A 16146-nucleotide genomic window follows, 5' to 3' on the forward strand; every position below is an offset into this window, starting at 1 on the left:
TTGTACATAAGGTGTGTGCTGTGTTGTCAAGGAGCCATTCCCAGTTGTCATCCCAGATGGGTTGTGTCTCCAACTGTTACATTGTTGCCTCTACACAGAGAAACCCTGTCTCGAAAAACCAAAACATAAATTAAGTAAATAAATAGATAGATAAATAAATAAATTTTTTTTAAAGGAACACCATATAATTTTACTTGTGAGCTAGTCTTTCAATGTCTTCATCATCTAAGGCAGCCCCAGGCCAAAGAGGCTTTTAATTATGAAAGAAATAGCCAAGAGTGCCATCTATAAGAGAGACATGGAAATGCTTTACCTCTGCTCAGAGCTTATATGTGGGTAAAATTAAAACTTACTTACTAGTTGGTTCAAATAAGCCTTCTAGTGTTAAAATCTTGGTGACCAATAGAAAATTAGGCAAAGACTACTGCTAAAAGTAAGCATGTCAAGAGCAATGAAAAATTACCAAAGTGCCATAAAAACCAACATTGCAGCAGTCGAGAAACAGCCAATACAATGACAGAACTTTGTTTTACTTAGTCATGCAAGAGATTTACTATTTTGAATAGTACTAGCTAATAAGGCAGTATATATACAATATTTATAAGGCAATATATACATACACCTCGGGAAGTTACCAATAAAACATTGTACTGTGGGCTGGGAAGATGAGTCAGCAATTAAGAGTGAATTCCTCTTGCAGAGAACCCAAGGTTTGGTTATCAACGCCTTCATCAAGTGGCTTACAACCTCCTGTAATTCAACTTTAGGGGAGCAGAGCCCCTTTTCTGGCTTCTGTGGGCATTTTCATGCACATGTACATATCCACACACAGACGTAAACACATACACATAATTAAAAATAACCCTTTCGGACTAGAGAGAAGACTCAGCAGTTTAGAGCACTGACTGTCCTTCTAGAGGACCTGGGTTTGTTTCCCAGCACCCACAGAGTGGCTCATAAGCATCTTTAACCATCTTTAAAATAATTTTTAAAAAGAAGAAATATGTTATATCAGCATTAAAGGAATAAGGTGAAACTACTAAGTAACTATTAGTTAAAATATATTACATTTTCCCCTCCCTCTACTCCTCCCAGTTTCTCCCCACCTCCTTTCCTATTTGGATCCACTCCCTTTTTGTTTCTCATTAGAAAAGGCTTCTAAGAGGTAACAACAAAATATAAGAAAATAAAATATAATAAGATAAAACAAAAACCATCATCTTAAAGGTGAACAAACCAAGCCAACAGAAAAATAAAAGAGCCCCAAGAGAAAGCACAAGAATCAGACCACTTGCTCACATATTCAGGAGCCCCATAAATGTGCCAAACCGAAAGCTATAGTGTATTTACGGAGGACCTGGTGCAGACCTGTGTAGGCCTTCTGATTGCGGCTTCACTCAGTCGCTTTGAGTTCTTACGAACTTTGCCCAGTTGCTTTAGAGGGCCTCTTTCTCCTGGTGTCCTCTGTTCCTTCTTTCTCCCTGTCTCCTGCCTCCTCTTCATTCCCTGAGCATATGAGTGCTTTCCCTCCCTCCCTCCCTGCCTCCCTCCCTCTCTTGCCTGTGTGTTTAGTTCTGCTCTCAACCTGTGCTCTTACCACCTCCCCCCACCCAGGTCTAGGCAACCCCTAAGCCGTGTGCTTATTATTCGTTCCCTGCATCCTGCTTAGAACTGTGAGTTCCAAACTTCTTGAACAATCCTTTGGTCTTAGGGTTTTGTTTGGTTGGTTTGGTTGGCTTTGCTTTCTACAGAGGTACCTGTCATCTTTACAGAATTAAGAGAATTAAGATAATAGGAACATACCCATTGTTTAAAAATGTGAATTAGTATTTAAGAGCGCCAGTCCTATTTAGAAGTTAGCCACTAGGTGTCCCTATTGTAAAGACACAGCAAACATTTTAGAAATTTAAAAGTATTTTATTCTTTAGATATAATTTTAGCTTTTTAATTATATCATGTAACATTTGTTTGTTAGCACAATTGCACTAGTTTCCTTAAACAATGTAGCAATGTATTTCTTTAAACAGGATTTTTTAGGCATATGGTACTATATAAGTATAGATTTGTACTTGGCTTTAGAAAGGAGCAAGGGAAAATGAAATGATGAGCTAGCAGCTGTCATAGAGAACAAGTAGATTTTGGGGTGAGATTCAGAGGGTTACGTAATAGGTGCTTGGTGAAAACTGTAGCTAGGCTGAAATGTTGAGCTCTGCCATTCCTTTTCCATGTAGCTTTTAGGTGTTGATGGAGAAATTTCAGAGCCACTGCAAGGTCTTCAAAAGCGCTAGGAAGAAATAGAAGTCTGATTGTTCCCCAGTGCAGCCTCTCCTGTCCATGGCCGCGCCCATAGGAGCAAGGGAGCTTTGTGAGACTGCCTCCTAGGGCGTACCTTCCCGTACTGTTGCTTAAGCACTGTCTGTGGAAATGTCAGTGTCCACAGATTGACCCAGTTAGGGAAGTCCTTTTCCTGTCACAAGGCCTTCAGCATTGGCCTCAGGAATGTATCCTTCCCTTCGTCCCTCAAGAATGGAAGCTGTATCTCTGAGTGGGTTTCTGCCTCATTTAAGGGAATCTATGTGATTTTCTACCTCTATGGTCACTACACTGATGCCAGGTACATTTCTCTAAGGCATACTTGTACCATGATGGTCACCTACTCAAAATATTATAGTTTCTTGCCCCCTGTAATCCATGCCTCAGATGGCTCCATGGCTATCCACAGAATTGCCAGTAGTTTAAATCTGTCATCTCATCACCTAGCCTATGTCTGAAAGTAAAATGTTTTGTCCTTTCCACGGCCAGAAGTTAACATCTGCTTCTCAATCACTCCAACCTGAATTGCTACCTTTTAAGCAGAGCAAAGACCGTTTCAGGTATTTCCCATGAAGCAGGCTAATGTGAGCTGCCTTGTGTGTTGGCTTGTTAACGAGGATTACAACATAGGTCATACTCTTGGCTTGCTTCATGCTCAGCCTGATGTTCTGTGAAAGGGGTTTTCTTGCCAAGTTACTTCTCTGTGCCTGTTGCCTTGGGTGTAAAAGAGGATCCATAACAGTGACGGGACTGTTGTAGTGTTTCTCAGTGGTTTTCAGTTAGTCGGCCCTTCAGAATTAACTGTGGACCAGTTCTGAGCCCATATACTTGGGCTTGGTGAACAGAACTCATTTACCTACCCTTATTTCTAAAAAGCACCAGATGACTTTGATCTCTGCCTGTGGTTGAAAACTACCAGCCTATATACCAGGTAGGATTGCCCAGCTCTTTTGGCAGTTTAGTCAGTGGGAAGACAAGGTGGTAAACTCCTTGCACTGCTGTGTGCTAATGATTGGAGTGGTTACATACAGGCAGCAGAGGTAGCGCCAAGTCCCACTGCCTGAGATTGCACAAGAAAATCGTTCATTAAGAGCAGTGTGTATTGTGACCACGTACCTGATGAGAAGCAACTGAAGAGAGAAGGAAAGGACTTTCTTGGCACTTGGTTTTAAGAGGAGGTTATAATGCTAGGGTCAGGAAAGCATAGCAGGGTTCATGGCCAGAGCTCTTGCTTAAGGATCCTTAATATCTCAGCCAGGTAGAGCAGGATGCAGACAGATTGCAGCCTAGAAGTGGGCCTGAACTATAACACTCAAGGCCTGTACCCCAGCAACCCATTCTTCCAGCTGTGTCCCACCTACTAAGGTTCCATAGTTTCCTAAAGCCATCCCACCAGCTGGAGATAAGTGGGAACATTTTATATCCAGACCTTATCAAGGGGAAAGGAAAGATAGTCTTTTGGGCACATTTAAAAGGAAGAGAAACAGCTTTGTGGTCTGCTGGTACAATACCAGCTCCAAAGGCCCGGGGAGTGTAAGTCAGAGGAGGTAGATGCTGCCATGCCACACCAGGGAGGTTATTGACATAAACTCCTACTGATAGGTGATCTGTCTGCCTGTCGCCTCCAGATCTCCTGCTGAACTGAAGTGAACCTGGCTGTTCATCTTGCTGACTCCTAGGATGCCTTCCTCTTTTGTATTGCCTCACCATCTTCTTCATCATGTCTCTTTCACCTGAGTTCCTATAGTACTTATTTTCTCCACAGTTAACATGAAACAGATGCCAGCGTTTATTCAATACCATTTTGGTATGCTCATACCTGCTCTTCTTCCTCCTATATTATAGTGCTTTTTGTTGTTTTGTTTGTTTAGTTTGGGTTTGGGTTTGGTTTTTCAAGACAGTTTCTCTGTAACTTTGGCTGTCCTGGAATCCCTTTGTAGACCAGGCTGGTCTTGAACTCATAGTGATCCTCATGTCTCTGCCTCCCGAGTGCTGGGATTAAAGGCGTGTGCCACTACTCCCAGCTCCATTATACTGTTTTTATGAGGGCCTCCCAGGGTATTTTGAAAGATACATTTTGTGTGTGTGTGTGTGCGTGTGCGTGTGCGTGTGTGTGTGTGTGTGTGTGTGTGTGTGTGTAAAACCCTTTGATACTGGTAGGTTTTAGAAAAACTTACATGCCTGAACCTTGCCTAGTAAGTGACTCTGTGCTCCACAGTCTTAGAATGAGCCAGCCATTCCCAAATGCCATTCTACCACACAGCCAGTTTAAAAGGTTCTTTTTCCATTCAGCGCTCACGAGCTGCACCATTTTCTTAATCTACCATCTCTCTTCAACACCACCTAGCCAACCTGCTTCTTCTTATCATGGAGAGGAGTGCTTCATGGACTAAGCATGACTGGTCCTTTTGAAAGTATTCTCATAGTGACATGAAACATAAAACTGTGGTTTTCCTTCCTAAAGTCTAGAAATTTTAATTAGTCCAAACTAAGTAACGAAGCAGATTCTTTGTATCCATGCTTTCAGAAATATTTAATCATGGTACTAATCCTAATAAAGTAAATTATTTTTATTTTTATGAGGACGAGTTGGATTTTTGAGAGACTAAGTTTTCATCATGAAAAGTACTTTAAAGGTCAGATAGCTGTGAGTGAAGGATTGTTTAGCTATTTCATGAATTTGTCCTTCAAGGGCTTCCAAATTTGGTAGATTTTCTTTCCGTTTTCAATTAAAATAAGATTTTATTACTGACAGTGGAACAAAATACTTTTATCCCTAAAATTCCACCAGGTATTACTTGATGCTTCTAAATGTCCTAACAGTTGCCAGTTTAGATCTCTTTTCTGTTGCTTATAAATGAAAGGTTAAATATTCTGTGTAAAAGGAACTTTTATTCATCTGCTTTAAGTGTTGTCTCTGATGCTTACATCATCCTTCTGCTAACCTAGGCCTCGTCCTGGGAGCTTCTAGCCTCTGTAAACCTAACCTAGGCCTAGGATGTTTTCAGCTTCTAAAACTTACTGCTTAATAAGCTTACCCTTTGTCTTACTGAGCTGTGGGCTGGCTGGTTTCAATTCAGCTGTTCTGGTTCAAACTCTCTTCTCTTAAATAAACTGACTTACTCAACCTGGTTTTATTCTGGGCCTCTGAATTGCTCTGCTAGGCTTCAAACTCACTCCAGCAATCTTTTTTAATCTTCTGGCTCCTTCTCTGACTTGTTCTGTCTTTACCTGTGTCTAGCTTGTTCTCTCTTCAACCTCTGTAAAACTCTATATTGGTAGGACTGGCTCCTCCATCTTTCTGCGTTGCCCCTTACATAGCTTCCCTTTCCTCTCTCTTCTCATTAGAGTTGGGTGTATCCTATTCTGTCAAATCTTTCTCTGCTTTGTCACTTTTTCTGCCATTCATTCAAATAGACATCACTTTCAAACATGGGTGCTTCCTTCTATAAACTAATTTTACCTTCATTGTTTGGGATTAAAGGCGTGTACCACCACACCTGGACCTAAGCTTTTCTTTACTTGAAACTTGCTCTATGCTAGGCTGGTATCCAACTCAGATCTGCTTGCTTCTGTCTCCTGGATTAAAGGTATGTTTGTGTTCCAGCTGCTCACACAGACCTAGAAAATCATTGGATGTGATCTCTTGCAAGAGCAACCGTGTTCTGGGTTAATATTACCTACAGTCTGGTCTTAGTTTTTGTCAACCGCACATGAACCTAGACACCCAGGAAGAGGAAGCCTTGGCTGAGGGACTGCTTCATCCGAAAGCTTGTGAGCTTGTTAGTTGATACAAGAAGACCTTAACCCACTAGAGTATACTTACCATCCGTGGGTATGCTGGCATGGGATGTGTAAGGTCACTGAGCAAGCCAGGGAACAGTGTTTGACTCCAAGAGTTGACTTCCCTCCATGACAGACTGACTGTAGGACACATAAGTGTTCTTCTCCCTTATGTTGTTTTGGTCTTGGTGTTTGTCCCAGCAGAAGAAAACAAACTAGAGCAGCTGAGAAGAAACACCTTAGTCCTTGAGTCAGATAGGATGCTTGATGATGTAGCAACCAGAGTACCCAGTTGAGACCAGCTTGAGAATTTGAAATGCCATTTTGACATTCAGACTGCCCAGTGATAGGGTAGACTTCAAGTTCATTACCACACAGTTATTTATTTACCGCATCAAGCACCTGCTTCTTTATTATTATTCTTCGTGCTGTCTTTTTGCTTTTCTTCTTTTGTTTTGGAAGTGATACGGATTAAATCCAGGGCCTACATTGTATTTTCTATGGCGTCAGCTTAATTTTCCAGGTCATAAAATCCTGCTAGTGCTGGGAGGTGGTGGCGCACGCCTTTAATCCCAGCACTTGGGAGGCAGAGGCAGGTGGATCGTTGTGAGTTCGAGGCCAACCTGGTCTACAAAGTGAGTCGAGGACAGCCAAGGTTACACAGAGAGACCCTGTCTCGAAAAACAAACAAAATAATAATAATAATAATAATAATAATAATAGAAGAAGAAGAAGAAGAAGAAGAAGAAGAAGAAGAAGAAGAAGAAGAAGAAGAATGAATGAATGAATAAAACCCTGCTAATAAGTTTGCATTAAATCAGATATCCATAAGGAGTGCAGGGCTAAATTGGGATATTGTGTCCAGGAAAATACTCTGACCTTGTTAAAAGCCAGTATGCTGTTTCTGGAGGGCATGTCTCTGTCCAGTGCCAGAGTGTTGTTCTGGGTTAGGAAAATGGAAGTGAGCATTAGGAATGGGTACCAAGAAGATAATTACAGTGCCCACATCATCTTCTGAAAATTTTGTTCACATACCAGGGCAAATATTCAAAATAAAAGGTAACTGTGATATATTTGAATTGTCATTTCAGAAAGCTAAGTTGTTTATTGTTAAATTTTTATGTCTGGAGCGTCCACTCTAAAGAATGGATTCTAGGGTTGTGCTACTCTCTGTTCAGATGCCGTCTTCCCACTTGGCAGCAGAACAGTATGACCTCTGAGGAGAAGCCTCTCCACCCTAGTGTTTTTATCTTTAAAATGAAATTATATTTAAGTTTCTCTTGATGGATCTTCTTCCCAGTCCTTCTCTTACTGTAAAAGCCATGTGAAGCATTAACCCTGTCAGAGCAGTCAGGCCCAGGACAGACTGGTGTCCTGTGTCGTCTCAGCGGTCAGGGCAGGACAGTCTGGTGTTGGTGTATAGTCTCAGCAGTGGTCACCACACACTGTACTCGGTGGGTTTGCTTATGAGCTCGTGGAGGAAATTTTCAGTTAAAGATATTGTCAGTATTTCTGTGGTAAGCTTCATAATTAAGATAATTGAATTGAATTATAAAGATGACCTTGTGGCTGGGCGTGGTGGCGCACGCCTTTAATCCCAGCACTCGGGAGGCAGAGGCAGGTGGATCGCTGTGGGTTCGAGGCCAGCCTGGTCTACAAAGCGAGTCCAGGACAGTCAAGGCTACACAGAGAGACCCTGTCTCGAAAAACCAAAAAAAAAAAAAAAAAAAAAAAGAAAGAAAGAAAAAGATGACCTTGTGGTACATTTTAAGTTTTTTTTCCCCTTTTAATAATATTGTAATATAAATATCATTGTCATCCCCAGCTTACTGGAAAACGTGAGGCTAGAAACATAGTCTCCTGCTCAAGTTAACATTAGGTATTAATTGTTAGAGTAAAATTCAGACAGAAAGCCCATTTAACTTAACCCCATCCTAACTTTGAGCATTTGTGTATGTGTGTACACATGTATGTGCATGTGTGTGTGTGTGTTGCTATATATGGGACAGAATGCTTCCTTAAGCAAATTGTGAGATGGAAGAAAAGGTTCAGAGCCCTAGATTAGTAGCTTTAATCACTCACTGCTTGCATTGTAAGTCGGTCTTGGTCTTGTCCCTTCTCAGTGTCTGTGCCTTGAGGCCTACTGAGACATCAGAAGGTAGCTTTATTTACTTGTTTGCTCCCTTATTGGTGCTGGCAAGCACTCTCTACCATGCTACAGCTCACTCTTTGTTTGCTTTTGGGACAGGGTCTTGGTGAGTTGGCCTGGCAGACCTTGAACTTTCAGCCTCTCTAGTAGCTGGGATGACAGATGTGTGTAACAAGCTCAAGCTGCTCTAAGTTTTGCTGGAAACCCAGTTCTAGGAATGCAGCGTCCATCTTTGACTCTTGGTTGTGACATCTCAGATGGTGTGGAGGATCCTGAGTCTGGGTCTTAAGCTTGGAGCCCAAGCTAGCTTCAGACTTGCTGTGTAGTTGGGGTTGACCTTGAATTTCTCATCGTCCTGCTGCCTCCCAAATTCAGGGACTATAAGCATGTGTCTGGCTTTTTGTAACATTTCTCAACAAAATTCCTTTGAGGCCATCACAATAATTGTATATATAATCCAGTCTTCATTGGACCTGTGTGTTTATGAGTATATAGGCCTGGAGTCTTTCAGTCACTTTCCACCTTGCTTTTTGAGACAGGATCTCTCACTCAATATGGAGCTCACTGATGGGGCTAGGTTGGCTGGTCAGTGAGCCTAGGTGTCTGAACTCTGACCCTCCTGCATGCCAGGAAGCTGAGCCATCTTCCCCAGCAGCCCCAGGGGAATAATGTCTCAGGAGACTTGGCTAAGAGAATTTCTAATAAGTAGGTAGTTTAGTTTAGAAAAGATGTGAGAGTTACTCCCAGTGTTTGTCTCACTATTATCTGGTGCTTCTCATATAAAATACCTTTCCTGGGCTGGAGAGATGGCTCAGAGGTTAAGAGCACTGGCTGTTCTTCCAGAGGTCCTGAGTTCAATTCCCAGCAACTACATGGTGGCTCCCAACCATCTATAATGAGATCTGGTGCCCTCTTCTGGCAGGCAGATGTATGTGCAGGCAGTACATTGATTGTATACATAATAAATAAAAAAAATTTTTAAAGGCTAACTATATTCTTAAAATAAAATACCTTTCTTTTTTCTTGTAGTGGAAAAATAACAAATCATATGTGAAAGCTTTATTACTGCAGACTATTACTCTTAAATAAGAATTAAGGCATCTTACGTTATACTGTCTTGGAAGTGTATCGTTCAGCATGTGAACTTTCCTACCTCACTGCATAGTTCTGCCTGTCTCTTAGGGGTAGCGAGCACTCACTGTGTAAATCTGTTTCTCGGGAAGAGGTTGTTTCCAGCTAGCCCCACTGACAGTTGTGAATATTTTATTAATTGCCCAGGTGTTTCCCCATATAAATTCTTAGGAATGAAGCTGGTAAGGAAAAGCCTGCACTGCTCTAAATGAGAGTTTGTGTTTATAGCTTCTTGGGAAATTGCACTGCCCAGGGCTTGGTCCATTTATATTTGGTCAGTAGTGGACAGTGTCTATTTCTCTCCATTTCCCTAGTGTTTCTAATTTTTAGAGTATATCTGCAGATCTGATTACTGCCACATATCTTTGTCTGTGTGCGTTTCCTTATTGTGTTTGAACAAACCCTGTACCATGAGCAGTGCCATTTAAAGGGAGCTGATGACATTGGATTTGCGTATTCCTAGGATTCTGATAGAACTTCAGATAGTAAAAGTCATGATCACTCCTGATGCACATATTACTTTTCTGGAACTGGGAAAGGGTGATCCTTCAGAATTCCAAGTAAGCGAGGCTGATAAATGTGTATAATTGTTGGATATATCGAATATCCATATTCCTTATTTCATAAATGTGCTGTTGGATTTTCCAATTTTTTTTTTATTAGCCTCCCCCCTCAGGGAGCCTTTCAGACATTTTCCTTCTAGCTCCATTTTGTGATGTTCTGATACATTGTATGTCTGTTTATATATTGCCACTTTGGAGGACATGAATTCATGCGTTAAGATTTTGTTGACCATCCAAAAAAACATTAGGACAATACTGCCTCAGTTGAATGCGGTGTGTGTGTGTGTGTGTGTGTGTGTGTGTGTGTGTGTGTGTGTGTGTGTGTGTCTGTCTATCTGTCTTTGTGCATGCAAGAGTATGTAAATATTTGGGAGAAAATCAGAAGACCTCAGCCACACCCTTGCTTAAACCTTTGGTACCTTTGGTTTCATAGTACTCAGAGAAGTGTATGGTTATCAGTTGTCCAGAAAGGGGTGCTATTGTTAGTGTTTGTGCCTCCCAGTTCACCAATCTAGTCAACTGTGAGCAAGTGCTTTGGATTATTAAGTTATGTAGAATGTTCTAGGTAGTATTTCCATTCCTGAGAAAGTGGATGTGCCACGAGTACATTGACCCTTGTTGAAGGTATCTGACCAAATGTGGGGAGCAGTAAATCCATGTAAAGATTTAAAGTTCTGTAACGGACACTTGGAACAGTAGTTCGCTCTTTTTGTTTTTTTTTTGTTGTTGTTTTTGTTTTTGTTTTTTTAATTTTTAATATGATAAGTTTGTGGTCGTTTTTCTAAAACCAGATATTTAATGAGTCTGATTTAGATCCTATATAGACCAGAGTTTAGATGGAAGGCAAAGGCACTCGGTGCGTTTTGCTTAGCGACTGGTTTGTTGTGTCCTGTTTTGCTACGGAATGCTCGTAGTCATGCCTCCAAGTGCATGTGCAGCAGCTGGACTCAACTGGACAAGACTCCACTCACCTGCTTTCTGGGCTAGTCAGGCAGGACACCAGCTCACAGTGCTTAATCATGAGGAAATGTGTTTGTAAACTCCAAGTGGAAGGAGCCTCACAGATCTGAGCAACCGCAGCTGTAAGAAATCACCTTCTGACTCTGGAACACAAATGGCCTCAAATCCAGAACTGCTTCACTTCCATTCTTCCCTCTTACCAACCTTCCATAGTTCCCAGGGTTTGCAGATAGCAGTGAATACCAACAGTAATTTAAGTTTTGAGACCCACCATAGAAAATCTTAGAGTGAAAATTCAGGTGTGATCTGTAGGCTTCGATTCTCTCCTTCACTTTGCTCGTGATTGTTCTCTCCTAGGAAGCAGCAGTTTTGTTGGCATGTAAAGCTTCAGTTTCCGCAGAGTCAAGCAGAGTATATAGAAAAAAGGTATGGTACCCACTGTCCATTATGAAAGCTCTATTTTAAGGCTCTGTAATTAAACAGGTAAGTAGCTGAAATGAGAAGCCTGAGCTGTTTGTCACGTGTTTGTCACGCAGCGCAGTTCCTATCGGCAGTGCCGGTGAGTGACCTGCAGCTGAGCCCAGCAGCAAGCAGGTCAAACCAGTTGTGGTGCGGAGTAGGAAGAGTACACAGGACTAAGAATCCATTTCAGGATGTCCTCAAAGGGGGAAAGAGTTAGCAAGATTAGAGCATGGAGCAGGGTGGTGGATGTGATCTGACGTGGAAGGTCTGAAACCTAATCCTTATGCTGAATTGTTACATAGGACGTGAAGACAACCCAGGATTCCACTATGGAAGAACTGCTCCATAGTGTTATAGTCCTCAGAAAATATGTGTGCAACATGTTTACAACCTAATACATCTAAATATGCATGCATAACTATATCATAATTTAATATTAGGGTTTTGTTTTTTGTTGTTTTTTTTTTTACTAAGACTATTTCTAAGCATCACTCACAGATTTTCTTAACTATGTGCTGTGTGCTTTCTTGAGTTAGGGAATATCCAAGTTGATGTCAAGTAGTGTGCTCAGCATCTGCCCCCACTGTGCACTCTGTCTTTCTGTGGAGTGGTCACGGGGAGTTAGTGAAGAAACTGTTAGCAGGCTGAAGGCAGGACTGGTCTTAATACACGTTCAGCGAGCTAAGGGTAAGGGAAGCTACTATTTCACCGGGGGTCTTCATTTTGTTTTGCAGCTTTTTAGAGGGATGTAAAGCTGTGTGCATATAGGGGAAAGTTTGAAGGTTTAAAATGCTCCATTTGGGAGAAATTGGAGGGAATTCTAAGGAAATTAAGCCTGTGTGGCTATGATTAAATGAACTGAACACGTACACACGGTTGGAGAGATGGTTCAGAGGTTAAGAGCACTGGCTGTTCTTCCAGAGATCCTGAGTTCAGTTCCCAACAACCACATGGTAGTTCACAACCATCTGTAATGTGATCTGATGCCCTCTTCTGGCTTGCAGGTGTACATGCAGGAAGAGCACTGTCTACATAATTATAAATAAATAAATCTTTTTTAAAAAATGAACTGAACACTGTCTGAGCTGCAGCCTCCTGAGAGCTCTCCTCAGCTGTATTCCAATGAGCTTTGTGTATGTTAAAAGCAGCTTCCTATTTTTATAGGCGATTGATGAGGAGATTTTTCTAAATTTTTAAAGACTTTATAACATGTTCTTAAAAGGTCTTTCTGTGCATTTGTTATACATAATTTTTTCATGGAAGAACATTATTTGCCATATTTTGCTAAGAGTGAAATAAGGAGTCCTTGTACAGTTTTTACACCAAATTTAGTAGTTTTAAGTTAACACTGAATAGCAAATTATGTAATAATTTAGCTATTTCCTTTTCTGTTGGAAAGAGTACCAGATAATAAAACGATTAATGAAATTCTAAAACCTTACATCGATCCTGAAAAGTCTGATCCTGTGATTCGTCAAAGGTATGTTTCAAAAATCTTGTAGCTTTCTGACATGAATTAAAATGTTGAATTCTAAAATGCGATGTGGTTTGTGCACTCATATGCATGCACGTGCAGAAGAACACGTGTGGAGTTCAGAAAGCTTCAGGGAGTGGGGCCATGTGGATCTGAGGGTTAGAACCACCGGGCTTGACCACAAGCATCTTTGCCTGCTGTGCCGTCTTGCTGTATGCAAATGTTAAAATATTTTTAAGCGTGTAGTTATTATGGGGAGCTGTGGCTGTGTTCAAATATGGTGTTGGAGTTTACTAAAGTACAGTCATTGTATGGCCAGCCCCATTGACTGTGCCATAGACACTCCTCAAGTAACAGGTGCCAATTCATTGAACAGTCGCAGTGGTTCTGCATGGGGACGCACCATATCATACCCACTTGATAGGTGGAAAACTGGGTCTTAAGTAGGTTAAGTAACCTCCTCTGCCTAATGAGCAAGGGAGCTCAGATTCAGACCCCTGTAGTACTGTCAGACTGATGTCTGCAGTCTCAGCCTTAGAGCAAACTGTTTTTCACATTGAACCAAAAATTCTAAAACTTAAAACTTTCCTAGTAAGTATTAAAGACAGGAAATTATATTTCCGCCAAGTCCTTAAAGAACTAAATAAGGTTACCCTTTGCCTCCAGGAATACAGCATAGTCAAAAGTGGCCAGCATAGCTTAGTGGAAAGTTCCATCCTGGACATAGGAATTAAATGCTGTGTCTGTCTGCCTCTTATTAACTGTGTGATCAGAGCAAACTGCTTCATGACCGTGCTTTAATTTCCCATCAGTGGAATGAGAATAATTCTAGATAGGAAGTCAGGCTGTATAAAAGAGAGAAGTCTGAAGTCCTCAGGGTCTGGTGTACACAGAACAGTGCTCAGACAGGAAGCTTGGTGGTGAGTTAGTTTCCAGTCAGTGCTCCTGGGCAGGAACCTAGTGACTTTATTCTCTCCGGGTGGTCTGTTCCTGGAATGGGAATGCTGCTTGGTTCCTGGGGGTTGAAGTTTACACCTAGTGGATCCAAAATGTCTGATCCGATCCAATTGTTTCTTACTGTTGAAGAAGGCAGTGCCAGTCCGACTCAGATAAACTATGCACATGCTAAGCCCCGTTCTTTGGGGCAGCTTCAATAATTAAAGCTTGATTGATTGATAATCTGGTTATTATCATTGTTCAGATCTGTGACATTAATAAAGCATCTGTTACTAAATTGATGACAATATATTGGCAAGCAGCTAATATTTTCTGACACAAGTATATTTTTCACCACATACACTGACAAAAGAATTTTAATTTAAGATACCTAACCAGAGTAAAGGAAAGGTGTTTTTTTCCACATTTTGCTTAGAAAACATTTTTACTTTTTTCTCTATTCTTGGATAGATGAATTATAAAAATTATTAGCTAGTCATAAATGCTTATTCTTAATAAGATTATCTTGAGCAGGGTGTAGTGGCATATGGGCAGGCAGATCTCTGTGAGTTGGAGGCCAGCCTGGTGTACAAAGTGAGTCCAGGAAAGCCAAGGCTACACAGAGAAACCCTATCTTGAAAAACAAAACAAAACAAAAGATTATCTTGAATTAGGTTAAAAGTTAATTTTGCCTTTTCAACTCCTAATGTTTTTATTTCAGATTGAAAGCCTATGTACAATCACAGACCGGGATCCAAATTTTAATGAGGGTTGAAAATATGCAGCAGAATTTGATAAGGTAAAATTTCTTCCCTTTATTTATATATATTTAAGTAGCTTGATTAGGTTAAGTAGCTATTATACTAATTGTTTGGCTGTCAACAAAAATCTAGACTTATCACTTTCAAGTAAAAATAGTAAAATAATCAAACTTATAAAATAAATTTGATAGCAATCACCTGTTCAAGTTTCGTTTGTGTGTATTTTGTTTTTTCAAGATAGGATTTCTCTGTGTAATAGCCCTGACTTTCTTGGAACTTGGTTTGTAGACCAGGATGGCCTCTGGCCTCACAGAGATCCACCTGCCTCTGTCTCCTGAGTGCTAGGATTAAAGGTGTTCACCACCACACCTGGCTCAAATATCCTCAGATGCAACTAAAAAGCTTCCAAGTCCCAGTTATATTACCTCAAGAATATATAGCACTTCCAGTGTTTACGTTTGTAATTTTGGAAATTCAAAAGTTCACACGATCAGCTGTCTGCTGTGTACGTAGTCATGGATGAAGGATCCCGGCAAACCATGGGCCGAGAAGGTAGTACTGGGCTTTGCTCTTCACTCAGGACTAGGTCATCTCTGGAGGTGCGTTTGTACCACAGAGCATCACACAAGTCCTTGTCCTAGGCCACTGCTGTGGGCTGATGCCTATCTGGGTCCAGAAGGAGTGAGGAAGATAGTGAAAGTGCCGTCCATCTTGGATCCTGAAAGCACTGAAAGAAGAGAAGATATGGGGGATGTGTTATCTGATGTCAGGTAACTTCAGGCAGCAGACATTAGTCACCATTGCAGGGGCTTCCAGATGGCTTGCTTATTGTTTGTATTGGTACACAGATCTCACACCCACATTACTTTACAAAATGAAATAATGCTCATTTTAGTTAGTTTTGGTATGGGCTTGGCATAGCACCTTACACTTACCTATTCAGGTAGCCTGGTAATTTAGTTTTACCAGAGCCGGGGAGGGCAGCCTGTATCGTTTTAATGGAATCAGAAAACAGAAGGAAACGATTGTCTTCTGGATTTTTTTGGTTATTTGGTTTGTTTGTTTGTTTGTTTGGTATATTGTGTCCATTTTCCCTCCTTCATTAGCTGTGAGGTGAGGTTTATTCTACTTGGATTTAAGTCAAGGTAAATTGGGCTGGGGATAGTGACAAAGGTAGTAAGTACTCATTAAACTAGTCAAATTTGACTGTTTGGCACAATGCTCACTTCTAACACTCAAGGGAATCAGAACACTTTTGATGAAAAAGGTAGTTGTAGGATACTCATTTAAAGTACAGGGCAGACTGCTGAGCTCTGATAGCAAATATTTTAACAGTGGAAAAGCTGAAAAGATGGAAGAGCGGCAGCGGTGCCTGTCAGGGGACATGGTGCCTGTCAGGGGAGATGGTGCCTGTCAGGGGACATGGTGCCTAGTCAAAGAAGCAGGTTGTCCAGTTGCAGAGAGAGTAGTCAGTCCTGCACAAAGGACTCAGCAGGAAAGCAGTCAAATTGGGGAGACTCTAGTCAATTCCAGCAGGTGACCCTACAGATAGAACTCATTTTCTGCAACTGTATTTTCACAGTTTTTATTAGTCACATGACTAAGATCCCTTTG

At 41.2% G+C, this 16146-nt stretch overlaps 1 protein-coding gene across 1 annotated transcript in view; it reads left to right on the forward strand.

Moving 5' to 3' along the window:
• Znhit6 (zinc finger HIT-type containing 6) overlaps nt 1-16146 on the forward strand; it is a 38097-nt gene that overhangs the window by 7516 nt on the left and 14435 nt on the right. The window contains exons 6-8 of the mRNA XM_051165613.1: nt 11257-11325; nt 12761-12841; nt 14493-14570. Of these exons, the coding sequence (XP_051021570.1) occupies nt 11257-11325; nt 12761-12841; nt 14493-14570 (228 nt within the window). The remainder of the gene's footprint in view (nt 1-11256; nt 11326-12760; nt 12842-14492; nt 14571-16146) is intronic.

The sequence above is a fragment of the Acomys russatus genome, chromosome 23, assembly GCF_903995435.1.
Source record: "Acomys russatus chromosome 23, mAcoRus1.1, whole genome shotgun sequence".
Lineage (NCBI taxonomy): Eukaryota > Metazoa > Chordata > Mammalia > Rodentia > Muridae > Acomys > Acomys russatus.